This window comes from Anomalospiza imberbis, chromosome 3 (genome assembly GCF_031753505.1).
Source record: "Anomalospiza imberbis isolate Cuckoo-Finch-1a 21T00152 chromosome 3, ASM3175350v1, whole genome shotgun sequence".
Lineage (NCBI taxonomy): Eukaryota > Metazoa > Chordata > Aves > Passeriformes > Viduidae > Anomalospiza > Anomalospiza imberbis.
Window position 1 is genome coordinate 18,381,037 of NC_089683.1, and position 27,914 is coordinate 18,408,950.

The 27,914-nt window shown below is 42.9% G+C and overlaps 2 protein-coding genes across 5 annotated transcripts in view; one reads left to right on the forward strand and one right to left on the reverse strand.

The window, feature by feature from the left end:
- The first annotated feature begins 722 nt into the window (after window positions 1-722).
- ADI1 (acireductone dioxygenase 1) lies at window positions 723-5,230 on the forward strand. Of its 4 annotated transcripts, XR_010997009.1 has the most exons (5): window positions 723-1,089; window positions 1,493-1,612; window positions 3,156-3,335; window positions 3,507-3,615; window positions 5,032-5,230. XR_010997009.1 is itself a non-coding variant. In XM_068183527.1 (4 exons), exons 1-4 carry the CDS (start codon window positions 946-948, stop codon window positions 5,161-5,163), a joined length of 576 nt encoding a protein of 191 aa, XP_068039628.1. In that variant the 5' UTR covers window positions 737-945; the 3' UTR covers window positions 5,164-5,230. The 4 variants fall into 4 exon arrangements, 3 of the variants coding, with proteins under 3 accessions (XP_068039628.1, XP_068039629.1, XP_068039630.1); XM_068183527.1 differs by lacking the exon at window positions 3,507-3,615 and having other exon boundaries at window positions 737-1,089; XM_068183528.1 differs by lacking the exon at window positions 3,507-3,615 and having other exon boundaries at window positions 744-1,065.
- A 15,044-nt stretch (window positions 5,231-20,274) lies between these two features.
- TRAPPC12 (trafficking protein particle complex subunit 12) overlaps window positions 20,275-27,914 on the reverse strand; it is a 52,783-nt gene continuing 45,143 nt past the window's right edge. The window contains exons 10-12 of the mRNA XM_068183530.1: window positions 22,856-22,956; window positions 21,996-22,083; window positions 20,275-20,614 (exon numbers count right to left, since the gene is read on the reverse strand). Coding sequence (XP_068039631.1) covers window positions 20,372-20,614; window positions 21,996-22,083; window positions 22,856-22,956 — 432 coding nt within the window. The 3' untranslated portion in view covers window positions 20,275-20,371. The remainder of the gene's footprint in view (window positions 20,615-21,995; window positions 22,084-22,855; window positions 22,957-27,914) is intronic.

Sequence of the window (27,914 nt, forward strand, 5' to 3'; positions counted from 1 at the left end):
AAACAAACAGTTCTTCTCAAAAGGACTTAAAAGGGTCTTGAGGGCCTGCAGAGGATGGTGGATGTCGAAGTAATCTTTTCAGAGAACTGCAACTTTAGGAGAATACTGGCATTTAGCAGCCACGATATTCAGTGCTGGCTGTCCCAAAACACCTACTTATCCTCCATGTGCCTTGTGCACAGTTTCTAGAGTATCTGTTTGATAACCAGTAGTGCTTAAACATATTATACATTAAATGGATCTGGTAACTTTTTATGAGAATTGAAATAGTAGTGGTTGAGACACCTTGATAAGTTAGAAACTCTTTTTATGAAGAAAAATTCTAAGGAGGGATTGTTTCAGTTGTCTGGCCATTCTTCTATTGTGCTTAGCTGGCTGTTGGTTTATTTGCCCTGTAGGATCAGGTAGACAGCAGAAGTGTGGCTGCTGGAGGGGACACACCCAGGATGTCTTGTTTACTCCAGCTCGGGGAGAACGCTGAGGCTGCATCTTCATGGATGGAGACAACACAAGTTATCTGAGCAAGCATGTCTTACTTTTTTTTTTGCCTAATTTCTTTTTTTTTTTTTTTCCATATTGTGGGGTTGCAATGCCGGCCTTCAAGCCTGAGACGTAGCAGTAAGTTCCGTCAGAGCATTACAGCGAGGGCCGACACGCTGCAAACCCCGTGGCCGTTCACTCGGGTTACCCTGGGGCGCTGCTGCGGGTGCGAAGTCCCGAACCCCGGCGGTCTCTCGGGGACTTTCGGCTCTCAGCCTGAAGCTGTTCCCTCGAACGCAAGCTCCGCACCGCCCCCTGTTCAGCGTGTTTGGAGCGGCCCGTGGCGCCCCTGTAACACTCTGCCCCGGGCCGCGGGGCGGGCCCGGCCGCTCGCAGCCGGGCCCTGGAGCCCCGCCGGGGCGGGACGCGCCGGCAGCCCGGCCCCGCGGACGCTGTGGCGGCGGGATGGTGGAGGCCTGGTACATGGACGAGTCCCAGGAGGACCAGCGGGCGCCGCACCGGCAGCGGCCCAACCGCGCCGTCAGCCTGGAGCAGCTGCGCCGCCTCGGCGTGGTGTACCGCAGGGTACGGCGGGGGTGGTACCGCAGGGTACGGCGGGGGTGGTACCGCAGGGTACGGCGGGGATGGTACCGCAGGGTACGGCGGGGTGGTACCGCAGGGTACGGCGGGGATGGTACCGCAGGGTACGGCGGGGTGGTACCGCAGGGTACGGCGGGGGTGGTACCGCAGGGTACGGCGGGGTGGTACCGCAGGGTACGGCGGGGAGCCGCCGGGCCGGGCCGGACCGCGCCGCCCGCAGAGCGGAGGCAGCTGGGGCGGGGGCCGGTGCAGGAGCCCCGTGTCCCTGTGGCAGCTCCCCGTGCAGCGGCCGAGCCGGCCCGGCACTGCCGGCACCTCGGCATTCCCACGAGTGCCCGGAGTTCCGCCTTCAGCAATGGCGTCCGAATGCTTTTTTTTTTAATTATTATTTTTCCTCTGCCTGTTTTTTTAGTTGGATGCTGATAACTATGAGACTGATCCATGCTTGAAAGAGATTCGGAGAGCAGAAAATTATTCTTGGATGGATATAGTGACCATACACAAAGACAAGCTTCCAAATTATGAGGAAAAGGTACGCGAAACTTTGCTCTCAGTGCGGGTTTCCGCACCGGCCAGCGTGGGACACCTGCACAGCCCAGCGGGACTCGGGGATGAGGCTTCCACGTCTAAAATACATCCTGTACTGAAGTCCTGAACATTAAGAAAGAACTTTTGATATAATTTTAAAGATAATAGAGGTTTTTTGCTTCTGTAGATTGCCCTCAAAGGTTTTGAGGATCATTTCCATCACTGTCATTTCATAACTAAGATTCCTGCCAGGAGAGTTCTGCCAATGCTGACCTGTTCTCAGAGAGCCTTTCTGTGATGAAGGCAAGTAGCTGCCAGCTGGGCCTGGGCTTTGAAGGCTTTGACATCCTAATGGCTGCTTGCATAATGCCTTTTTTTTAAGTGAGTGTTAACCACATGGAATTGGAGGGATACATTCTTTGTACAAGTAGATTCTTTTACCTTGGGGAGCTTATACCTTGACAATTTCATAGCAGCTCAACACTGTTTAGATGAGCCTCCTAGAAGGAGCTTTCTCATCCTAACCTCCAGGTGCTGCTGGCTTGCTGCTCTGACTTGAAGACAGCAGCCCAATGACACTTTCATATTTTTATTAAATTTCCATTTACCAGTTTGTTTTTAGCCCATTGTGTTCTAGTGGTTTTGTTTTGGTGAGAAGGTGAATTAGGTAGTAATTCATTAGGAAGATGGCCTGGGTAGGCTCTATGTGACACAAAGGTGGGCCATTCTTTACAAGACATAGGGACTTTTGCTCATCCTGCTGTGCTGGATCACTTCTGCCTCAAGGACATCTGCAGAAGTGTGGCTAAACATCATTCAGACCTGAGCAGGTGGTGATGGTACCTGGCATTGCACTGCTCACTGTGCATTAAACCTCTCAGGTCTCCGTTAATTGAACTTTTAAAATGTGTTTTGTTTTCTGTGAATGTACAAGGAATTTGCCATTCCAGAAAAAAGAAAATGTTGCTGCCACTGTCTTGGACAAGAGAGCCTGGAGCTGGGTCTGTGTGTAGGCAGGCATGACGCACTGTTTACATCAGATTGCTGTAGATAGGCTGTGTTTGGCAGTAACTGCATTTTCACAGGCAGTGGTAGTACCCTGTGCAGCTAATTCAGCTCTACGTAAGTGTAAAAGAGGGGGGATAGATAGTCTGTGGCTTTGTTTTGGTGCTGTGTGTTGGTGGGGGGAAAGCACAAAATGATTGAACTGAGCAAGCGCAAGGACCAAATCCTGCAGTGGGAAGTTTTACCCATCTCTCTTTCGAATGTCTGTGAGCATTACTGTTACTCAGAGAATGGTTACGTACAGCTAGAGCTCCTTCTTGTCAGAGGAGTTCCTGCCCTCCAGAGGAAATGTAGAAGCCTGCTTAGATGTGTCTGGAGACAGGCTGACTGGCTGGCTTGGCCATCTTACCCATGTTGGTCTCCTCTGTTAGTTAAAACACAGTTACTCTTTGAAAGCCTTTCTCAGCTTCTCTGTGTTTCTACCAGATTTTTTTGCAGCTTTCCCATGTTCAGTAGTTTTCCAAAATATTTGCTATTCCTAGATAAAAACATTTTATGAAGAACATTTACACCTCGATGATGAAATTCGTTACATCTTGGAGGGATCTGGCTATTTTGATGTTCGAGACAAAGATGACAAATGGATTCGGATTTCCATGGAAAAAGGAGACATGATAACCCTCCCTGCTGGCATATATCACCGATTTACACTGGATGAGAACGTATGTTGTTGTAGATTACCGTAAATTTTGATGACAAATCCATATGAATATATATCACATTAGTAACCACATGCCCTGAGACTTGCAGTTCATTAATAAAACATATTAACTATGAAGGAGGAGAATGAAAAGTAATAAATAATTCACAGTATCTGAACCTTTCATCTCCAGGTCACAAATTCAGCTTCTCCTATTCAGCTGTAAGTCATTGCCACATAATATCTGTGGCATATCAAGCCTTGAGCTGTCCCTCCCACTGTTGTCCCAGCTGTTGGTTGAGGTGGATGAGATGTAGATGGGTCATTCTGTATTGCCTTGTTGTGTATATTTATGGGGATAGAAGAGCATGTCTGTGTCCAGCAGTGACATTTTTCACAAGTGTGAAATTCACCTTCGGGGAAAGAAGGAGCCACTACTTGCAACTGCTGTATGCTAAGCTGCATGCTGGCTCCACCGGACCTCCTTTGGTAAGATATTTTTGTCAGTGGGAGTCTGAGATTGGCACTTACAGTCCTGGTCTGTGTTTCTCTTCTTGTGGGCTTTTACAGATGTGTTTGTGACCTCAGCATTACCCCTGCAAAATGGGGAAACGTGCTGTCTCCTGTGTGGTGAAGTTGCATGTCTGGTGAAGAGAATGGCTTTGAGAATGGTTTTGTTTTGAATCAGCTGTCCAGATAGCAGTGTTTATACATGTGAAAAACAGAGCTGCTGCTTTGGTAAAAAACACGACTTTTCCCATCTGCATCTTGAGATCCACAGTGAATAAGCTACATTTACTACTCTCAGGTTTTTTCTTTACACAGACAAAATGTCAGGTGTTATGGTTGAGTCCCCAAGAAGTCTTAAGTGTTTGTTCACTTCAGGAGCTTTAGTCCAGAAGTGCATCTTCAAAGTAAAATCTTTAGATGCTTCTAGACCCTGGCATTTTGCAGCTAAGTTCTTTTCGTACCTAACTTTATTCTTACCATTACTGAACTGGGTGTAAGATAATCATCTGTCTGTGTTTTACAGAATAGGTAGGGTCTAAATCTATAGCATAGTGGACAGAAGAGGAGAGTTCCCCATAACCCCATGGTTGGAGCACTTCTGCAGGATGTAAAATCCCATTTTCTGCTGCCACAGTTGTATCCTGTGCCAAGCATACTTTTGGTTAGCTGGTGTTAGAGGCTGTTGCTTTTCCTTTTGGAATCTGGAGACTTTTCATTTCCTGTAAGCTTTATTTTTTGGGTAGTTCATGAACTTCCCATTCAGTTTTCGTGGCTGTGACTGTGACGCTTCTGGTGTTCCCCAAAAGCATTGTGTAAATATCTTGGGTACTTGGGTTGGTGCTGTTTAAATAAGCAAATAGGATTTAAATGCTGCACTGCTGAGTATTGTGGATCTAGTGCAAAGGTTTGCATAAGACAGGATGGTTTTGGTTTCTTTGAAATGGGGAGAAGTACTGCTTCTGCCTGAACTGAAGGCACTGATCATGACACAGTATATCACTGCATAGGTGCCACAGTCTTCCACTGCAGGCACTGGGAGCAGGAACAGCAGTATAGTGCTATAATCTTCTGGAATGTGTGAAGCTTTCAGTCCATCATGAAATAGTTTCAAAAATTTCTGCCGAAGTGTGAGTGGAACCTTAAATTTGGAATGAAGATCCCTTGAAAAGGAGCTCTTAAATGATTTGTCACTTCTTGTTCTTTGGCAGAATTACGTGAAGGCAATGAGACTGTTTGTTGGAGAACCCGTCTGGACTGCGTACAACAGGCCGGCTGATGATTTTCCTGCTCGGAAACAGTACATGAAGTTTTTGGCTGAAGAAGAACATAATGGTGTCTGAGACCTGGCAGGTGGAACATCCCAAAGCCCTGTCAGGATAAATGTGCCTTGTTGGTTTTCACTGATTAGTCTTGTATTTACATAGGAATTTGGAATCACAGAATCATAGAAAAATTTAGATTGAAAGGTCATTTGGAGGTCATTTAGTCCAACCCTGTGAATTACTGTGCCAGTTTTAAAGCTAGACCAAGTTGCTCAAGACCGTGCAGTTTGGAAATCTCTGGTGGTGAAGGTCCCACAGCCTGTCTGGGTGCTGGCTCCAGCACTTAGCTGCTCCTATGGCCAAGCATTTGTTCTTCATGGCCAACTCCCTGGTTGCAGTTTGCAGTTGTCTATTGCCCTTTCACTGCATGTGTGAGGAGAGTCCAGCTCTGTCTCCTTCATAGTCCCTGCTCTAGTAGTTGGGTCTCCTCTGAGCCTTCTCCTCTCCAGGCTGCACAGACCAGTGCCCTGGGCTAGGCTCCCTTCTCTTTTGCCTTAGTTCTGGTAACAGGGATGTCACTTGTAACCACCTGATAGTTAGTTTGAACCAGAGACACTTTCGAGCCCAATGGACCTGAGGTTCTTTATCCACCCAGTAGTTTGTGTCCTCAGCCAGGCTACAAGGCTGCTGTGGGAGACACTAGTGAAAGCCTTGCTGGAGTCAAGGTGAATGGCCCCTATGGTGTCCCCTCTGCTACAGGGCCATTGCCCCTGGCAGTCAGCATCAAGCAGAATGTGCTCTTGGTGAATTGGCATTGACTGTTTGCCCCCCATCACCTGGTATTTCTTGTGCCTGGAGCACCTTCCATAATGGCTTATTCTGTAACATGCCTGGGGACTGGAGTGGGGCTGAGCAGCCTGCAGCTCCCCAGATCTTCTTTTGTGCCTTTTTGAAGGTGGCAGTATTATTTGCCTTTTTCTGCTCAAAAAGGTTTTCCTGATCTCTGTGACCTTCCAAAGATGCCAGCAGCCTTGCAATGACATTAGCTAGTTGCATTTACAGTTGCTCAGGAATCCATTTTCTAACCTTTTTTTCCTTGGTATTTCTGGCAGGTAGAATTGTGAGAGGTGGGCTACATTAATATTCATTTTGCTCAGAATCCATGCTAATGAAGTATGTAGGATTCTGGTTTTAATTAAAGAAAAGAAACCCTCCTTCATTCTTGTCTAAAAATGTTCATAAGATAAATTTGCATAATCTGCATTTTAGTATGCAGCTTTCCAAGTTCTACCCTGGTACATAAAGCTGTGGTTTTCTCAGTAAAATGTAGCAAATTTGTGAGTTATTAATAAAATGACTTTGATCTAGGTATGTTGATTTTTTTATTGGTTTGGGGTTTTTTTTATTCTTCATGCTGACATTTAGGACTCATTGAACAGCAGTGTTACTGTAATTATTAATCAGCTTTTATTCCTTGTGCTGGCATTGATTTGTTCTATAACATGGGACAAATGACTCACTGTGCCTCAGTTTCTTGAGCTGTGAGAGGGAGAAGAGTAGACTTAGGGACACTAGGCTGGTTTTCAGTAAACACCTTGTGCTTCCACAGGACATGGAGCTCCTCAGCAGTGGGCCCTGGAGCGTTTTACTCTTCTCGGTGATGAATTATGTCAGCTGAGTAGATGTACTGCTTGCTCCAGCTCTCAGTGGATGATGAGCTGACTGCAGCCTGTGTGCTGATTTCAGTCAGATATAATACATACTCCTGCCTCGCAGTCTCCTAAATAAACAACTCTAGGAGGAGGTTGAAATGGCCCTACCTGGGTCTTCCTAATGTAGCAGATGATGGATAATTGAACTTTCCCACTGTTCTTTCCTATGAGTGTGTACACAGCTGTTCTTTAGTAGGTAACAGTGTTTTTCTCACTTTGTAGCAGCATTACTGTTAACCATTTCTAGGTATTTTATTTCTTTAAATGTTTCTGAGAGTGAAGTTGCATAGGAGTGTCTGAAATATCGGTGTTAGGAGCAAATAGGAAGTTTAGCTGTAGTCAGACACACATGGGGGAGGCTGTGCTGTGACATGTGCCTTACCGGCTCAGGGATTTGTGTGCCACTTGTCTGAAGGGAGCACTTGAATGTCCTCTTGCACAGCACACTGGGGCTTCCTGCTCCCAGAAACTTTGGGGATTTTTCAAGGTGCAGGAATAAATGACAGTTATTGCCTGCAGCAGATTTTATTCCTTTGATTTATATGCCACAGAAAATTGGATTTCTGAATGTAAAGTAAAATGACTGCTTTCTCCTGGTGCTGGTATCAGTCCCTGGTATCCCATCTAATTCATCCCTCTTCTAAGCTTTTGTTTCCTTTTTTTTTTGTCAGAAGCCAAGGTGAGACTGTTCATTCCTCCTATGGGCCTTTCTGTTTTGATCTCTCTCTGCAAAAGGAGAGGTGGGGCAGCAGCCCAGGACCTCAGGAACCCCCACTTAGAGAGCAGCCAGTCCCAACAAGCTGGGGGAGCGACCAGGAAGAGAGAGCAGGTAATGCATTCTCCTCGGGAGAGATTTACAGTTAGGAGCAGTGATGAGGAATGGACAGTAAAGCACCTGCCCGCAGCAATTGCTTTCAGCAGCTCGCTGATGTAGGATGTGACCTGGGGAGCAGGACTGAACCGCCTTGTTTTGTTGCCTCTCTGGAGGAATATATACACCCAGTACAGCTCCCATCTCCTGGCTGTCAAAATAACACACGATCACCCCACTGGAGATCGTTTATCATTTTCATAGCACAATGCATTCTGCTGCTGAGAGGTGACAGGGGCTGTGGGGGTCTGACTGTCAACACTTTGGAGTCCATGCCCTTTAGTGCTATAGGTGTCTTTGAAAGGGTGAAAGCTTTGCACTCTGAAAGTGGTTTTTGTCAGCCAGAAAAAAGCAGTTTGGGGCCAGTATAAAGATTCCACTCCTGCAAAGAGGTTATGTGGGAAATTATAGTGGGAGGAAACAGCTGGGCAGAAAAAAATGTTAATAGAAAACATTCTAGAAAGCAGAGAGATGGGAAGGAGAATATGCTATTCCTTCAGATGAAAAATGCAGTTTATTTTCATCATGGATTTTGTGTCTTTTTCTTTCTTCCCTCTGCACCCCCCCCACCCCCCCAAAAAAAAAGTGCAAAGTGAAGTTGATTTTTGGTCCAAAAACATGGTTGTTTTACCACAACTAGTGAAAATCCTGGTATATTGATGTAGTATGAAAATTCATGGAAGTAGTTCCAGCAACATCATATTGGCAGCATTAACTCAGGCAAATATTTCAGCTCCTCCAGGATTAGAATTAAAAAAAAATAGGATAAATGTTACTGAACTGAGATGTTTAAAGATAGCATTTTTTTGGTACTTATGTATTATTCTCTGCTTTAATCCAAACTTTCCCAAAGTGGCATATACCCCATTTTCTCATGAACATCTTGAGAAAACTTTTCTGAAGGGGACTCTGTGTAAACTGTGAATGGACAGTGTTGTATTGTGATTTTATATTTCTGTAATAGTTCTGTAATGGTTTGCCCCTTCACCCCCCATTTTCTCCCAATGGTTCCACCCCGAGCTTTCCCGCCTTTTCCTCAATGCCAGTCTCCCTGACAATGCTCAGTCATTCCCCTGTCCCCTCCCTGGTACCCTGTCCATCACTCGGCTCCCCATCCCACTCTTCCAGAATCTTCCACCTTGAATCTCCCCTGAAGCGCAAGATGGCGGATGCCACGAAAGGTGGCGGTTCCTGCCACGTGCCCTTTTCTCCCCATGATCCTTTTCCTGCTCCTCCCCTAAACCCTTTTCGCCCATCAGCCAACCCCTTCCTGTCTCCTGACTCCTCCCCTCTTTCCGGTGTTCCACCTTCCCTTCCAGCTCCTCCCATCTCCGCCCAAACCACACCCCCAGCTCCGCCCACTCTGGGATGTGTCAGTCATGTCTCACCTCCAGTCACCTATATCCCTAGGCAGAGGAGGGGGGCACCCTGGCCCCAGTGGTCCCCACTTGACTGTTTTGGTAGGGACAGCTAATATTTCAAGGGACTGTTGAGGGCCACCATTTCGGGAAATGTCTTAACTCCTGCTGATCTCCGTACACTTTTCTCGTGCTTGCTATTCTCTGCAGAGTTTTTAGTAGGGGAGGCAGCGTGGAAAAAGGAAGCACGGTCCGCTTTAACAACACTATTGGCTGACCATGACATAACGATGGATGATGATGAGTTGTTGTTGTCCATTGATCACCGTAGCGGGGAGGGGGAATGGGCGGAGGGGGGAAAACAAGCCGCAAAAAAATCTAAGGAGGCTCTCCGGGAGAGCGTGAAGGTGGCGGAAAAGGAGTTTTTTGGGATGCGCCCGGATGTCCCCATTGATAATTACCTGTCTGTAACTCAGTTTCCCTCTGAGTCTTTCCTTAAGTTTGTTGAGCAATTTTGCAGGGTGGTGGACCTTCTGGTACAGGACCTGGGAGTGCAGCAGGGAATCCATATGGAGATCGCTTGGCAAAATGCCAACGACAAGTGTAAAGCTGCAATCCTGAGTCTGCCCCTTGACCCACCGCCGACCCTACAGTCCATGCTAGAAGTGTGCTCAAGGAAGGTCACAATCACATCTGCGGATCGACATCACAAATAGAGGGAACTGAGGAAGGTGACGGCTGTCGATGTCCCTGACCTGCCATCCAGCAGCCAGCTGCTGCGCACTCCACGGACATTTAAGAGACCTCCCCCAGCAGACCTGTGATGTCATCTTTGCAGGGATCCAGGGCATTGGATGCCCAACTGCCCATTGAGGCAACAGTTTCTTAACTTCAGGAAGGCCCAACAAAAACAAAAGGTTGCTTCCGAAGGAGGGCCATCAAAAAACTAAAATCTAAGTGCAGTCCTTCTCTGTGCGATGACAGAAATGGGGCGGAGCCAAGAACATCTGTGGGGGGCGGGTGGAGGGAACCAAACATTAACATTACTTCTTCACCAGACTTTGAACTGGGTGAGGCCTTGGCTGGTTATTTCCACTGAAGACCTAGCCCCTCTTTTCAATTTATTGAAAGGGGGAGAGGAGCCTAGTTCTCCTAGGACCCTTACCCAGGAAGCGAGGGTCGCACTGGAGAAAGTGCAGCACAAGATGTCTGCCAGGCAGGCCCACCGTTACCAACCGGGCCTGCCCTTCAAATTCATAATTGGTAAGCTACCACACCTCCATGGGGTGATCTTCCAATGGGAGGTCACCCAAGTAGGGAAGAAGGACCGGGACCGGAGGGACCCACTCTTAATCATAGAGTGGGTATTCCTCAGTCATAACAGGTCCAAGAAGATGACACGGCCACAACAGCTGGTGGCAGAACTGATCCGGAAAGCAAGGGTCCGGATCAGGGAGTTAGCAGGGTGTGACTTTGACTGTATCCACATTCCATTAAAATTAGAATCGGGCCATCTATCCAAAGCAATGTTAGAACGTCTGCTTCAGGAAAACGAAGCACTGCAGTTTGCATTGGACAGCTACACTGGTCAAATTTCAATCCATCGACCAGCCCACAAGATTTTCAATTTGGATGTCCAACTTACATTGTCACTAAAACCAATTCAGAACAAAACACCTCTAAAGGCACTGACAGTGTTTACCGACACATCAGGAACATCTCACAAGTCAGTCGTGACCTGGAAAGATCCTCAGACTCGGCAGTGGGAGGCAGATGTTGCCGAGGTGGAAGGATCACCTCAAGTAGCTGAGTTGGCCGCTGTTGTCAGAGCTTTTGAGAGGTTCTCTGAACCATTTAATTTGGTCACAGATTCAGCCTATGTAGCAGGTGTAGTGTCCAGAGCAGAGAATGCAATCTTGGAGGAAGTCTCCAACATTGCATTGTATGAGTTGCTCTTGAACTGGTAAAATTGGTCTCCCACTGAGAGCAACCATTTTATGTGATGCATGTCAGGCCACACACTGACCTGCCAGGGTTCATTGCCAAGGGCAATCGAAGAGCTGATGCCCTCGCAGCACCAGTACAGATGGCCCCACTTCCAGATGTGTTCAATCAGGCCAAAATCAGTTCTATCTGATATGCAAACAGGCCAGGGCCATTGTAGCCGCATGTCCCAGCTGCCAACAAAATTCTCTCCCTTCCCATAGCTCAGGGACAAACCCTAGGGGTTTGAGAAGCTGTGAGGTGTGGCAAATGGATGTGACTCACATGCAGTCATTTGGCAGATTCAAATATGTCCATGTCTCAGTAGATAATTTCTCTAGTGTAGTCTACACTTCAGCCCACACAGGGGAAAAGGTTTCTGACATCAAAAGATACCTGGTGCAGGCCTTCTCCATGCTGGGCATCCCCAAAGTCATTCAAAACAGACAATGGCCTCGCGTACAAGTCCAAGGAGTTCCAGAGCTTCCTGCAACAATGGGGAATAGAGCAAAAAGCTGGCATCCCCTATTCCCCGACAGGCCAAGCTGTGGTGGAGAGGACCCACCAGAGCCTAAAAAGGGTTCTTCATCAACAGCAACAGGCGATAAAGGTGGAATCCCCTCAAGTACGGTTGTCCAAAGCTCTGTTTACCATCAGTTTCTTAAACTGCATGTACGAGAACTTGAATCCACCTATTACCAGGCATTTTCTGGAAAGTAGTCAGACCAACCTAAAGGCTCATCTACCAGTCATGGTAAAAAACCCAGAAACATGGGAGAGGGAAGGACCCTATGAAATAATAACCTGGGGGAGGGGGATATGTATCCACCCCCTCAGATTTGAAGTGGGTCCCCTCCAAGTGGGTGAAACCTTACGTTCCCAAAGTATCCAGGTCTGGGACTATGGCACAGGTAGCCAGTGCTTGCTGGAGGCGGAAGAGACGCCGCACCCTTTAAATCCCTAACTCCTCCCTCTAACCTAATGTTTTTTGTTCATAAGATTCATTTCAGATTTCATTAACCTGGACCCAGCCAGCATGAATATCAAGTTGAGCCCCGACCTGCAGCTGCTCTTCCCGATCAGTGTGTTCCATCTCAGCACCAAATGGATCGTTCCTCAGCCCCAAGTAAAACATCAAAGGCTGAGGACGCCCATAAAAGAATAGACCAGTTGCAGCAGCTGGTCAAGGACATTAAGAAAGAGACTGCAGATTCAGACTGGCTGACTGGACTCTTTAAAGGATGGGGACTCTCAGGTTGGATCGGGTCAATTTTAAAAAAACTGAACTTTTAGTTTTGTTTGTTAAGTTTTCCCTCCTTCCTTTTTAAAAGGAAAAGGAGGAGTCATTGTATTGTGTTTGTATATATCTCTGTAACAGTTCTGCAATGGTTTGCCCCTTCACCCCCCATTTTTTCCCAATGGTTCCACCCCGAGCTTTTCCGCCTTTCCCTCATTGCCAGTCTCCCTGAAAATGCTCAGTCATCCCCATCCCCTCCCTGGTACCCTGTCCATCACTCGGCTCCCCATCCCACTCTCCCAAAATCTTCCAACTTGGGCATTGAGTGAGTGGATGAGGGCCAGGGGTCCCTCCTTGAACTTCCCCCATTGGTTTGTGTGTCTGTCTGTCCCTCCGCCTTCCACTCCCCCGAATCCCCCCATTGGGTCGTGGGTGTCCCTTCCCCCTGGTTACCGCCCTGGTACTTATGATGTTGCAAAAGCCTCAAAGGCACTTTCAGCTGTCCGATACAATGGCGTTCGGGGCTCCTTAGAGCTCAGATTTAACCTGACACTTTTTCCCTGGCCTTGAGTCGGCTCCCTCATTACCTCCTCGGACGCCGCCTCTCCTCCATACAAGGCAGACAGTGCAGTGCTGTCTTAGCCGATCCCCAACTCTCCTCGAGACACTGGGGAATGTCCCCTGCAGCTGACCATGCCTCTGCCAGGCAGGCAAAGCCAGGGGGCTTCAGGGTGGGCATGGTGGCAGGACAGTAGGATTTTTAATAATTTAAGTGGGCAAACTGGTGGCTGTGCTCCCTTGTTGTATGTCATGGGGAAAGTTTCTTTGGCTGGATTTTTTAATGAAAAGACGTTTCACAGCCAGTTGGTAGTTAAATAGTAACATCCGCTTGAGGAGGGTCTAAAAATAGGTGAGTGTCTTGCCCTGGGCTGCCTGAGAGCAGGGGATGTGCTGCTACCTGCAGCTGTGAGAGCTGGTAGCTGCCTGTCCTGGCTGCTGAACTTGACAAGTATAAATTTTCATGTACTCAGAGCATCGGGTCCTACTGGCAGAACAGGCACTCTCCTGCCAGGTGTCTGGTTCCAGGACATAGCTTGAACTCGGAACTTATGAGAAGGGACAGTTTCCTGACAAAGGCACTCATTTAATATCAGCTGGCAAACACCAGCACACATAAGACTGAGATGCAAGCTGAGCACTGCTTTGAAGAATATTTCTTTGTAGCCATATTGTGGATTTAGATATTTGGCCAAGCTGTCCACCTGACTTGTGCTATGCTTGACAATGACATCATTTGTTTGGGACTCTTGCCTGGGAAAATGATAAAATTCTCAGATCCTCTCCTTCTTCCCTCAAATAGGGGAGGAAGTTTGAGAATAGGGTCACTGACAGTTGTCTTCTATTTCCTGAAGCCAAATAAACATATCAACTCATACTCCTGGCTCAAAGATGCAGATTTCATCTGATTTACTGCCACTCATTGTGATTTTACAGCTTGATTCCCAAAACATTTTGTGTGGTTGCAAAAAGGTAATACTCTGCTATACCTGCAAGTTGAAAAACCTATTTTTGTGCAACTGAGTCGCTAGGTCTCATTATTTATTAACTGTATAAGTACCCAGGTAAGGCAAAGAAGCAAAATTTCACAAACCAAAATGCTTGGGGAAAGAGTCAACAGTTAAAGGACTGTGAACCTTTCAATTCTGGCCTCCCCTGCTGTAGTTCTCTCTGAGATACCTGCATTCATTTTGTTTCATTTTCTATGCTGCTTCTCACAGTACCAATTAAAAACTGTTGTGCCTGTCAATATTAGCTGGTAGAAAATTGGGCTGGGTATGCTCTGGGATTGCCTTTGGTCACAGACACAGCCCGGAGCAGCCAAGCTGAGCTCTGGGCTCTGGTTTCCCCTATGATCACAGGCATTTGAGCTGGGAGAATTTGATTTGGGTCCACCCTCAGGCTTACTTATTTTTCCCAAATGATTCAGGCAACTTAAAGCTGACCTGCTGTTCATGGGAAGGAGGTGAGCTGTCCTTGGTGATGCTGTAACAAAACAAAGTGGTGGCTGGGTTATGCACAGGCTTCTGCCTCAGTTTTGGGTGGGGGCTCAGTCCTGCTGCCTGCCACTGGAGTGTGTCCCAGCATTTGAAGTACTTGCTCACACATTGTATTGAAAATAGTGGGGTGTTTTTTTTTTTTTGTTTGGTTCATTTTTTGTTGTTGTTGTTGTTGGTTTTTTTTGTTTTTGTTTTTTTTTTTTTGGAGGGGGGAATTGTTGTGGGCTTTTTTCTTCTAATAAACAACTCTAGTTCTGCATCTCTTTACTTCAGTTTTTTAATTTAGTACTGACAGTTTTGACAGTTTCAAAGCCAAAGTGGAACCTTCTCCCCCTTCCATCTTTGCCTCAAAAAAGTAACATCCAATTTTTTCCCCTCTTTGTGGGAAAATTATAAGCCATTATTGCTGCCTTTTGGGTGGATTCATTTTAATGACTCTCATACATAATAAACATCTGCAGATGACTGCCCGAATCTAGGACAGAAAATCTATGTGTCGATCCAGAACAGCTTGGAAAGGCAGCACCTAGGTCCTCCTCCCCATCCACACTTTTCTCTTCCTAAGACCAGGGTTGTGACCATCTCTCACATCTCTTGAAGATGAGAATCTTTAAATTTGTAATCCCCAGATTGGCTGGGAGAACTAAGTGGGAAAGCAGCTTTCTGCTACCATTTCCTGAAGGTTTGTGCTGGGGCTTGTTTGCATCCAGCACTACAGAACTGCTGTTCAAATGCCAGAAACTGTGTGCAGGTTCCTACATTGTAAGGTACCTCACTGGAATGATAATTCCTTCCTCAATGTTTAATCAAGTGGGTAGAAAGCAGGATGGAAGAAGTGGATGGCATCTTCCTTTGAACTCTTATATGGGCGTGAGGTACTGGTTTAACTCACTTTAACATCTTTAATTTCCCTGGCCTCCGCTCATGACAGCAGCATTATAGGTTGCTACCTCAGCAACCTCAGAGAAGTTGACCCTGCCTGCTGCTTGGCTGCAAGTTGAAGCAGTGAGGGAATGTGTGTTTCTCCCTGCAACTGCTGATGCCAGTACCACACATCCTGCGCTCCTCTTTCAGACAGCTCCAGCACATGTGGTTGATTAAGCTGACATACAAACGAGAGAGACATAACTTAGCTGTGCATAAAGATCATACCCCGCTTATCCCCCTCTCTGACTGGATTTGCGAAACACCTGCAGCAAAGGCTTCACAGAGGGACTTGTGTGCCTCTTAAGAAGCCTATAGTGCAGAAAACCCAGCAGCCTACCCAGGCAGTGTGCTAATTCCCAGCACATCCTTGTGTTGACAGCCTCAGGATGAAGATGTATCTGAAGAGGCCTTAGCTGGCTGGGTGAGTTCTTCCACCAGGTCAGTGAGCTCATCTAGAGTGTGCCAAGCGCTCCTGCTGACATGAAGGTTAGGGTAGGTGAAGGAATGACCATCTTTTCCAGTACACTGGCTGAAGTCCATTGTGGAGTTTCAAGCATGTCTGCACATGCCTTTGGGGAACACTTCATGTGTTCAGTCTGAAAACTGAGGCACCAGGAAAACGTCAGTGACCAGCTGGTGAGGGGATGCCATTATCACCTGAACTGCAGTTAGGTATTAGAAATGCCAGAGAGATGCTCAAGTTCTTTTGAGGATCAGTCTCTGTGCATAATGTAATTATCTGAATGTCTGAAATACAGCTCTTCTCCTCTTTTAATAAAAGTGGGAATTTAAATGCAAAACTTCTGTTAAGGCACATTAAGCTTTAAGATTTGAATACAACAATCAACGCATTCAGGCTCTGCTTTCCACAGCTTTTCTCACTTAGCCAGATGACATATGCATGCTGTGTTTTAGAACTGAGCTCTGCCCTCATTTACACCAGGAATCCTCATTAAATTCAGTTGAATTCATTGAATTTAACAGGATTGCCTGGTGTAATTAATGTTTTGAGGACAAAGTTTGTCCTTAGCTTTAATGTTTTAACATCATGTAGAGCATTCAGATGTGTAACAGGCAGAATTTAGGGAACACTTGTATGTATGTTACATCCAAGCCATAAAGTGACATTGAGTCTTACCTGCATTTCATAAACAGTTAACAATTTGCATACATCCAGCAGTGATAATATGCCTTTGCATTTAGATTTTAATTATTCTGCAAGTCTACCAGGATGTCACTTGTTTAATGGCTGGCTGAGCATAGAGGTCACCCAGTCCAAGTCTCCTCTAATAGCATTTTTATCTGAGTAAAAGCTACTACTAATAAGAACACAGCAAACATGCTGAAGTGAGACCTATGTAGTAATATACATTAATTAGAATGTAGAGAAATTTGGAAAATGAGATTTTGTTTCTTTTACAATGGCTATTGGACTCTGACTAGGATAATAACTTTTTATTCTCTGTTGATCAGAATACAGACTGTCATTTACATGTGCAGTATCAGGAACTATGGAACCAAACAATCTTTTTATTGCAGTTGTAAAGAGGCAAGTGGCTTCAGCATGCTGGATGATGATGGATCATGCTACTTTTACTTAGCATTGGAACAGACAACACTTTCTGAAAACACAGACAAGGGTACAGCAATGCAACATGACACTTCAGCTAAATGTGTGTGAATCTCTTTTGTATTATTTTACATATTACTGTAAAAAAACTTATTAGCTTGAGTTGGAAAGTACCTTTGAAGCACATCTAGTTCAACCCTCTCCAAGGGCACAGACACCTTCCACTAGAACAGCTTGCTTAAAACTCATCTAGTCTTTGTCTTGAATGCATCCAAAGATGGGGAGTCTCTCTGGGCAAACTATACCAGTGCCACATCAAGAAGAATAATATTTTCCTTATGTCCAAGCTAAACCTACCCTTAGTTTATAACTGTTGCCCCTTGTCCTATCACTACATGTCCTGGTAAATTGTTCAGTGCTCTCAGCATCTTTGAGAACAATGATTGTCACATACCAGGGTTATTTTATCTCCAAAGAAAACCCCGTGCCCAAGAAAAGGGACCTATGCTGGAGAAACTGGTGGTGAACGGGGCTGCATCCAGCTGGTGGCCAGTCACCAGTGGTGTCCCTCACAGATCTGTGCTGGGGCCAGTTCTGTTCAATATTTTTATTGATGACATGGATGAGGGTATTGAATACTTCATCAGTAAATTTGTAGACAACACTAACCTGGGAGTATGTGTTGATCTGTTGGAAGGTAGGATGGCTCTGCAGAGAGACCTGGAATGGTTGGATGGATGGGCAGAGTCTAACAAGATAAAGTTTAATAAGTCCAAGTGCCGAGTCCTGCATTTTGGCCACAATAACCCCCTGCAGTGTTATAGGCTGGGGATGGTGTGGCTGGACAGTGCCCAGGCAGAAAGGGACCTGGGGGTACTGGCTGACAACAGACTGAACATGAGCCAGCAGTGTGCCCTGGTGGCCAAGAAGGCCAACGGCATCCTGGCCTGTATCAGGAACAGTGTGGTCAGCAAGAGCAGGGAGGTCATTCTCCCCCTGTACTCAGCACTGGTGAGGCCACACCTTGAGTGCTGTATCCAGTTCTGGTCCCTCAGTTTGGGAAGGACGTTGAGACGCTTGAGCGTGTCCAGAGGAGGGCAGTGAGGCTGGTGAGGGGCTTGGAACATAAACCCTGTGAGGAACGGCTGAGGGAACTGCGTTTGTTTAGCCTGGAGAAAAGAAGACCTTATCATTCTCTACAACTTCCTGAAGGCTGGTTGTAGTCAGGTGGGGTTTGGTCTCTTTCACCAGGCAGCAACTGACAGAACCAGAGGACACAGTCTCGAGCTGCGTCAAAGGAAATGTAGGTTGGATATTAGGAAAAGGTTTTTCACGCAAAGGGTGACTCCTGCCCGGAGAGGTGGTGGAGTCACCATCCCTGGATGTGTTTAAAAAGACTGGATGTGGCACTCGGTGCCATGGTTTAGTTGAGGTGTCAGGGAACGGGTTGGACTCGATGATCTTGAAGGTCTCTTCCAACCTTGTGATTCTGTGAAAATATATTAACAGAATTAAAAAATGAGTACAGGGAGTAACATACCTGATCAGATTAACAGCTGTAACAAAATGAAAATGACAGTGATTTCAACTCAGTTATCAATGTAAACTGAGAATCTGTCCAATTATTGTTAAGCCTTGTCTAAAATCCTAGCAGAAATTAAAACAAATGTAAAACCTCATAAAGAATAATGCCAATATAACTACTTTTAATTTACTATTTTAATACTCACTAAAGTTATGCAAATAGTGTTTAAGCCCAGCTAAAGCAGGTGGTGCTGAATATTTCATTTTTTGACTTTAGTAGTGGTACCTTAGGACAAGTCTACCCGGGTGCTGCACAAGTTTCTTTCAGATCCAGCTGTTCAACCTAGAGGCCAAGTCAGAAACAGAAATACCAACTACTTTCTTTTTTTTTCAGTTGATTGGTACACAACTAGCTGTTGTTTCAGTGTACAAGTATGGCCTGTAAAACAGAAATATACTGTAAAAATGGAGTAAATTCTGTTTCTATGTAAGCTGTAGGCTTATGTCTTTTCAGGTGACCAGCACCTTTGCAGCATCCTTATGTCTGCATGTCTAGACTGCAGAAGTTTTCAAACAACTTGACTTTTGAGGACAACTGTTTGGCCCATGTACAGTATCTCCAGATGGACAAGCATAAAAATGAATTATTGGTTACTTAAAAATACAGGTGGGTGTATTTAAAGGGAGTGAGAATTAATTGATGGATATGGTATTAAAAATGTAACACACTTATGGAATTGTCCCATGGCAGTGATTTGTGACAAGAAACTAGTCCAATTGCTAGGCATTAAATCTCAGAACAATAAAACTCCCCTATGAACAGATGCATATATTGTGTATGAGTGGGAGTATCTGCATTAAATCTTTATGATACAGATGAAGGGAGAAATGTGGGCAGAGATGTGAAATACACTGGTATCACAGTGGTACTGTGATTCCAAGAATCTGTGTTCTGAAGGATACCAAAATCAGTGTATGCTGATACTGTTGCATCACTGATAACTGCATTGTGTCCTGAGCCCCACTTGCTTCCACTCTGTGTGGCCTAACCCTTAGATACCTCTGCCTCATGCTCTGCATCATTTTCCCTGGGAAATACTTCATGCTCAGTGTTTTTGTTTTATAATGGGAAAGGAGAGGAACTGAGCTGAAATCCATTGTGTTTCCACTCCAACTGGCAGTGCTCCCTTCTCTACCTAGCAGAATGCCAGAGTGGAGCAGCTTTGCAGAATCCACGTGTTTTAATCTAAAAGATCCAACAGTAACACAAAACCAAGGAAGTACAGGGAGACCATTTAGTATAGTCCCTCATACTGTGGGAAACTGGATACTGTGCAGGACTGTATGACTCCCTCACATGATCTTGGATGTGTTCCTGTGCTACTGGGACTTGGACCAGATGGCCTCCAGGAGTTCCTCCCAACCTTAGCCATGCTGTGACCCTGAATGGTGGTTATCAAGCAGCCTCCTCTGACAGCCATGGACACACAAAGGTGTAATATTCAGGAGTCCGATGGGGACAAAATGAAGCACATACCGTAGAAGCAAATGAAGAGAGGTTGCATTCAGAATTTCCTTTCCGAAATACGCATACTGATATTCTGTCAATAACTCCTAGCTGATGAAAAAAGCTCACGTGGTTTGTTCATTGACTACTGAAAAATTATCAAGACAATATAAGGTTAAATTCAGTTTTTCTCATAAAATAATCTGTGTAGTTGATGTATATATATATATATATATATACATATATATATATACACACTATACACATGTATATATATATATACACATATATACACACACACACACATATATAGTGCACTGTAATGAGGAGTAACGAGACAGGAACAGACCTGTAGGGATGAAGCTGGCTCTAAGTCAGCACAAAGTCTTTGCAATGACAGGCCTTTTAGAGATGACAGGTTCTGTAGTAATTGCACTGAATACTCATAATTGAATAGATTTTATTTCACATTTACAGATTAACGAGAGTATATACAATTTTAAAAATCAGCCCTGCTCTAAAAAATTAGTTGGAAATGACCTATCCTAACTTGAGACACTGAGTATTAAAGCTATCGCCCTCTTTGATAGCTACAGCCTCTAGAAGTGCCTGCTTCTTCTGCATACTGCGAGATGACTCCAGTTCATACATAGTAGTCAGGTTGAAGAGGACACTCTCGTGCAGGTAGTGTTGAGGGTCCTGCTGAACCATTCCTTCCAACTGCCGGAGGGAATCCTTCAGTTTCCCCAGGTAAAGAAGACAAACAGCAGCATTGTTGTTAGCCTAGTGAAAAATATATTGTAAACAAATACTGTTTATAAATATATATATATATATATATATATGTATGTATGTATTTACAGGTGATGAGACAGAAGGAAAAGAAGTCTAGCATCTGCAGTTACAACATATTTACTGTATGCTAAGAATTACTATTCTGCATCTGTGTGCAAAACTAAAATACATTATCAATTATACAATGCTGTCCTTTTCTTATAATTTTCAAGATTTACCCTCTGCCAGTAGGACCTGCTGACTTTTAAGAACTGAAACTCTAAAAGACAGTCTAAAATGAAATATAAATAGTATAGGACATTAGTCAGTCTGAAAGCCAAGAGAAACTAATTTCAGAAACCACATGAGCCTCGACATGCATTTTCATAGATTTAAAAAAAATTACTTCATTATATTTTCAGAAGTGTTTTTCTCTCTCCTGGCTTATGTGTCCACATAAGCAACAGGAAGATACTTTCTTATCACAAAGGCTTCTACAGCTGACTTCAGGTAAATCCAGCAGATAGGGCAGTCTAAATACATTATGAATGATCAAGTCAGGTTCCATTTTCCTTACCACACAAAACAGGTTTTATGAGTTATTGAAAGATTCCAACAGTACAAACTGAAAACATGTTATAACATGTTTATCAGCAGAAACTTTCATATTTCCTGAAAGCTGAAGATAAAGAAAGAACATGGCCTTTTAGTAAAGAATATTTTTCTGTCCATTCAGGAAACTTTACATGATCTTGTGTGATTTATAATACACGCTATTTTACAGTCTGCAAAATAATGCAATTCTTGTATTCCTTAAACTCAGTCCCTTCAGTCTGTAAATGGCCTTGGAGCAGATTACTGGGGGTAAGCTGTCTGACTTCTCAGGAACACATACATGACCATGTACTGAAAACTGCCAGGTGTAGGAAACCCAAAGGTAAATAAACAGCTTGTGACAGGAACCCAAGGCTCTGATATGCAACGTGTTAAAAATGTCATGCTTAAAATTACAATATCCTTTCAATGTTGTGAGAAATAAAGTTAATTTTATATACGTTGGCAGCTGCTGTTTCTTTTTCTGACATGCAAGTCTATGCTAAAAACAGTGAGTGCAAAAAAAAGGGCTTTTGCAAAGATCCCGTGAAAGAGTGTCTCGGAATTTCTTCAGGCATGCCTATGTATTCACACCCTTCATACAGACTGGTTCTTAATTTCCCATCCCATTTTCCATCTTATCCTTTATGGATACTGAAAACCTTTTGGCACACATGCCACATCCCATTTTTCTGTAAAGCTCTGAGCATACTCTGGATACTAATTAAATCCATGCATGAAGTATTACGAGAATAATTTAGGTGTTCATTATATATGTAGCAATTTGAAGATTTACCACAGCATTTGATGAGTCGATCCTTAAAATTTCTGTGAAAAATCGATGAGCTTCTGCAAAATTATTCTGACCAAGGTGGAGAAATGCTCTAGAAAGTAAGTGACATATAAATGAGTTCTACTCAAAAACCCAAGGTAATAATACATTTTAAAAAGAATGGACACCATTTTTTATTTTTCCTGTTACAGATGAGAGAGTTTCTGACATTTGTTCTTTAGAGTGTGAAGGAGACACGGATTTACAGACAAATGGAATGCCAACTTGTATCACTCAGCTATTATATTTTTTGCCTACGAAAGCAACAGTCTTCATTGTGTTTTATTAATTTAAATGCAGATACTCTCTTCCCAGAATTATTTCTCTTCGGGACATCTGTAATATAATTTTCAGAGCACCTTTGAATAGTATCTTCTAAATATATTAAGCCAATGTGCTAACCATTGCAAAGTGAGTCCCCCATCACACAGCTCGATTTACTACAGTGTATTCAAGCATCCTTTGAAGCTACCAGGTGGTACTTTCCTGGCAGATGTGATTGTAGGATAACTGCCCAAAATAACTTCTCCTCTCATAAGAGATATTTATGTAAATGTGTATTGAAAAAACACAGTGAAAATATACAGTGCCGGAAAGAATGAGGAAAAGCTTTATAAAATCAACTGAAAGATCACAATTTCAATGCAGGATGATACAACTGTACCAAGTTATAGAGATCTCCTGAGTCTGCAGCCATTCAGTCTCACCTATGACAGATGAAGTCCCATAAAAGAGAGAAAGAGAACACGTTGTCTCAAGGGTAATTTAATGATCACCTTGCATACTTTTAGAACTACATTTTATTTAGCTATTAAATTACCTACCTGTTCATTAAAACCATAATTTGGCTCTGTAGTCCATCCAATTTGTGAGAGACCTTCTCAACATCTTGAAAATATTTTTCTGCAGTCTTTATGTCTCCAATCTAGACAGAAAAATCATAAGTGAGTTACCACAATAAGAAGAAAAGAGCTACATCGTGATTATATCTTATAAGGACATAAAAACATATACAACATATCGAAGTCCATTATCAATCACTTTACACCAAGGTGACTGGGTAACACCTGTTACCAAACAATGTATTTGAAGAGCCACATTAAGGTCATGAAAAGCACCCAAAAAGCATGTGCAGTTTGCCCAAGGCAGTTTGTCAGCTTGGGGCTGTGGAGCCCTCGTGGACTGTAGGGCAGGGAGGCCCCATATCCTCATTTAGCTCCTTTGTTGTAACTGGCTCCACAGTTCAAAAAAGGAGCTGAAAATAAGAACACGTCAGAGTTACTTCAAATGAAATGGGGCATTAGTCCACAGGAAGGGAAGACAGACACCAGTGGCCTTGTAGTTAGCATAGGACTCACACCTGGTTAACCCACAGCCTCTGGGTCGTAGCCAGGGGGCCGCAGGACAATCTTCAGTGCATCACACCACGTGTCAGAAAACAACTCCAGTTCAATAGACCACTAAGGATATTGGGAAGATGATCCATTTGCAGATTAAAAAAATACCAAAAAGTGAGTTGAGCAGGATGAAGGAATGAGAGATCTGAAAACTGGCATAAAGAAGTACAGATTTGATGGGGAGTGGAATGGGGGAGGGGATTTCTAAAAAGGAAGGGGCATTTCACCTAAAGGTGTGTCACATACATTGCTCTTTGAGATGAAAAAAAAATACTTGAAGAAGACCACTTATTTGGAAAAGAAGTTACCAGCATGTTTTTCAGGCTGGAGAGATGGAAGAAGACAAAAACTTACTACTGGGTAAAATAAATCTATCAAAAGGAGCAAAATTAAACTACTTCAGAAGCATAAAGCCATGGAAACCAGGCAGTCCTCAGGTGGAGAGATTCAAGGGGGCCCTCAAGAGACCACCCATTTGTTTAAGAACAATATGAAAAATGTTTGTGACAAATGTGCTGAAGTCTCCTTAATGCTCTCAGGTGGTGGATATTACAAATCTGAGTCTTACTAGGAAACTTAATCCAGAATTCTTAAATTGCCCTAGTCATTAGAAAATATCTTCTATCTTATTGCACTTTTTACCTCAGCTTTTTGTCCTGTCCAAAGTGGTAGGGGAGAATGTACAACTCCTCTTTTTTTACAGTCTTTTGCATACTCGAAAAGTTTTTATTCCCCTTCTAGAATGAAAACCAGTTTTCAGGCAGAGCAGTGTTTAGCCCTTTCTCATAGATAATGCTTTCTGGATTTTCTGAACTCTCTCCTTTTACTTCACATCCTCCCTGAGTGCCCACATAAGAGTCTCTATAATATAACTGATTTCTCACCAGCAGTGAGAAGCAGGAATCACTTTATGTTTCACATGTGAATATAAATTTTGCTTTTATGCCAAGTATCTGGAAGTCCAATTTGTTTACCCTTGTGTAGTCTTCTTACTCTCAGCCTATTTTCTTTCTACAGGAAATAGGCTTGTTGTTGCTTCTCATTTTGTATCTGTATATTACTCCCAGTCTTTGGTAGCATCTTGCCTTTGCTGTTTGAACCACAGCCAATTTAACATTTCAGCTTCTCAACTTGTCAAGATTATTTTGCATTCTGATCCTGCCCTTCATAGTGTCTGTACCACTCCCAGCTTGGCATCATCTGTACATTTTACAAGCATGCTTCACATTTCATCATACAAGTACTACCTAACAAAATTATAAAAACACCACAAACCCTAAAGAGATCCTTGTGGAAAAGATCATCTAGTAAGTCCTAGTCATCAGCAAATGACTCTCCAACTGCACTTTTCAGAGACAGCAAACATCCATCCATCTGAAGGCTTCATCTACATTTCTACCCAATTTCCGTATGGGAATATCTCAGTGGCAGTACCCAAAGTTCTACTGACACCACTAATACAACAGATACTGCTTCACCTCTAACCACAAGACTTATTCCATGTGTAACATAAGGAAATTATTATTCTTTGCATTTAGGAGATGATCCAATTGAACACTGCAGTCAAAGATGTAGTAGTGTCAATTGCTGTCTATCTACCAAGCATTTCTGGAATACACATTAATAGTCTTTTCTAACAAAACAGATGCATTTATCCCAGATGTTATATAACTGGACTCGAAACAAATATTATTCATTCTAAAATGCCATACGTTCACTTGTAATGACAAAGGATACAACTTCTCTCTATAAACCCCACTAAAGAGGTAAATCCCCAAGAAAATAATTACATTTAACTAGAGGATAATGCTGGCAAAGTGTAACTGAATCTGTCCTCAAGTATTTTTAGTCTGGGAATCCCTTAACCATGAGAACAATCAATTTCTAAAGCAAGCTACCAGTTTGCTCTCCTGGGAGCTTGATGAGTCCAAATCTAGTATACTTTGATACTAATTACACATTATTTGGGATCATTAATAGTTCTGATTTCTTAGCAGCATCTTGTATTTTCTCAGCAAACATGCCAAACTCTTAAATATAATTTTTCCCACAAAGGGGTAACAGTTTACTTTTAAAAATATTTGGTGGGAAAGATCATTTAAAAGAAATAACTGGTTTTAATTAGTCATCAAAGTAATTTAACCAATTTAAGTGGTCTTTATTACTAATTCACTTATTTATCATTTTATCACTTATTTAACTTAGCTCAGAAAGTATGACTTCAGTATGCAATAATAAATAGCACATCAAATAAAAATGAAGATTCTACTGTTAACCTCAAATAATCATAGTCCCTAACAAAGAGCCTCCAATATAATATGTGCTTAACTTTGTTGTTTGTCTGGAAACCAAGATTATTTTTCTTCTAGAATTTTTTTATTGATTTTGACTCAGTTTTGCAGCAATTTATTGCAGAGAGGAAGGTCAGGCAGCTTTAAAATTTTTTTCTTAATATACTTATTCAAGTGGAAATTTTGGATAGGTCAGCCAGTGAGAGCTATACAATATAATCCTAGAGACTAAAATGTATTCACTGTTTCTCTATTTCATTCACTGTTTCTGTTTTATAGGTCAGGTGACTGCTGAAAGAATTACAGTCCTTATGAAAATTTCTTTGTGATAACCTGTCTTTTCCTCCATTCTGCATGTCTATAATGCCCATTTCCCACTTTTTAAGGCAAAGACTGTACATCAGATCTAGACCTCCTTATGTTCCACTTACATGTGAAGATAAAGAGGACATGATGCCTTAGACTAGTTAGCTCAATTTAATTAAGAAAAAATAAATCAAAGTAAAATAAATAAAGTTTTACATGTTGAAAAAGGTTGCAACTTTTTTTCTGTTAAACTCCTGAATTATACTTTATTGTTTTGTTTTATGTGTGTGATGTCTACTGTCAAACAGTGTCTGTGACTCATAAGCAACTGGAATCTGGCTGCCTTACGCCTCTCGTGGTAAATGTTCAAAGTCAGCAGCACAGTCTGAGGTTATCTGGGAATTACTACTTGTTTATGAGAAGTTGTGACATTTGAATATGAGAAAACTGCTTTTTATTTTACCTGCAAGACATTTTTTTTTCCAGAGAGTGCCTTGTCAACAGTGCACACTTACCACAGAGTGATCTTACCAAAATGATGATGCCCAGGACTGCAACACATTTATCTTTCTTTAATTCATATGGCTTGGTTTTAATTAACTGGACACTGCCTATTTCTCTTAATATATCAAAATCTTACATGTGTTGCACTAGTACACCCCAGACAAAGCTGAAAATTTTGTGTCAGAAAAAGACAACAAGCCAAGCAATAAAACCTTATCTCCTTAAGGTGCTAGAAGAAATGAAAAGATTTGCATTTAGAGACCATTCTTTTAAACTTCTATCTAGGTCACATGAAAATATCAAGGACTTCTCATAACCCCTTTTGCTATGTCCAGATCTGACAATAAAACTCCTCAGAACTGGAGGCCTGTTGTCACAGCCAGCATTGTGGAGGTCAGTGATTTAAAATGATTCTGTAAGTTAGGAGATGCTTTCCTCATGGGAGTGAAAATTTCTCCATAGTAAACGGAATGACAGACTTTGGGTGTGACATCAGGGCAGACACTCTTGTCACAAAGGCAGCGCCAGTAACATACCCAGCCATTTTCCCAGAAAGACCAGAACTATTAATAACTTGTATTTCCTTTAGTATTTTGTATATTTACAGTACCATTCTTTAATATGCATAATTATTATGTTCCCTATTTAGGTAATAATTAATGCACACAGCCAATGTCATAAAATTGCTCAGTAGTGCTCCACTTTAAACTAGAGACTTTTAAAGACAGACATGTCTAACACATTGTGAAATCATGCTCCTGCTGAGAACTGAAAATCCATAACTGAATTAGAATGACATTCTATGATTTCAAGCAAGCAATGCTAATAACTATCTATTAAAGAGTAAATTACTCAGATTCAATATAATTTTATTACAGGAATGTTCCAAATAAGATAATTTGTAAATACCTGAACATCCAAAATTAGATTTATCATTAATAATAAAAGTAAGTAGATAAAAGAGGAAAAGTTTGAATTATCAGTATCAGAAATATGAAAGAACTGCAAAGAACTTGTGAGATACTAAAAATTAAAAGAATCAGATGCCATTTATATGCATAATTTTATGAAAAATAAAAAGACATCTATTTTTATTTGCCATTAAATACAGTTACATGGACATTTATTATACTTTTCTGTATACTGTTTTTTCTTTTAAGGTGCCCTCCCCTGTCTTCTCAGGGATATGATCTGGACAAAAAAAGGACGCTCTTGAATTTCTTCTAGATGAAGATGGCAGTTATACAGTGTGACTGAGAGTTGCATGCAGTCTGAGGCAGTGAGACATGAGAGTTTTAGTGAAGTTCTGTGTCACTGACGTCAATGGGAGCTTTACCCTTAATTTTAGGGAAAACAGAATGTCACTTTTTGAATAAAATATTAGC

Bases quoted from the DNA above. Each gene is read 5' to 3' on its own strand.
- ADI1 (XM_068183527.1), top strand. From the start codon at position 946: ATGGTGGAGGCCTGGTACATGGACGAGTCCCAGGAGGACCAGCGGGCG. The intron at 1,090-1,492 runs GTACGGCGGGGG...CTGTTTTTTTAG, and splicing joins GGCGGGGGTGGTACCGCAGG to TTGGATGCTGATAACTATGA. The intron at 3,336-5,031 runs GTATGTTGTTGT...GTTCTTTGGCAG, and splicing joins GATTTACACTGGATGAGAAC to AATTACGTGAAGGCAATGAG.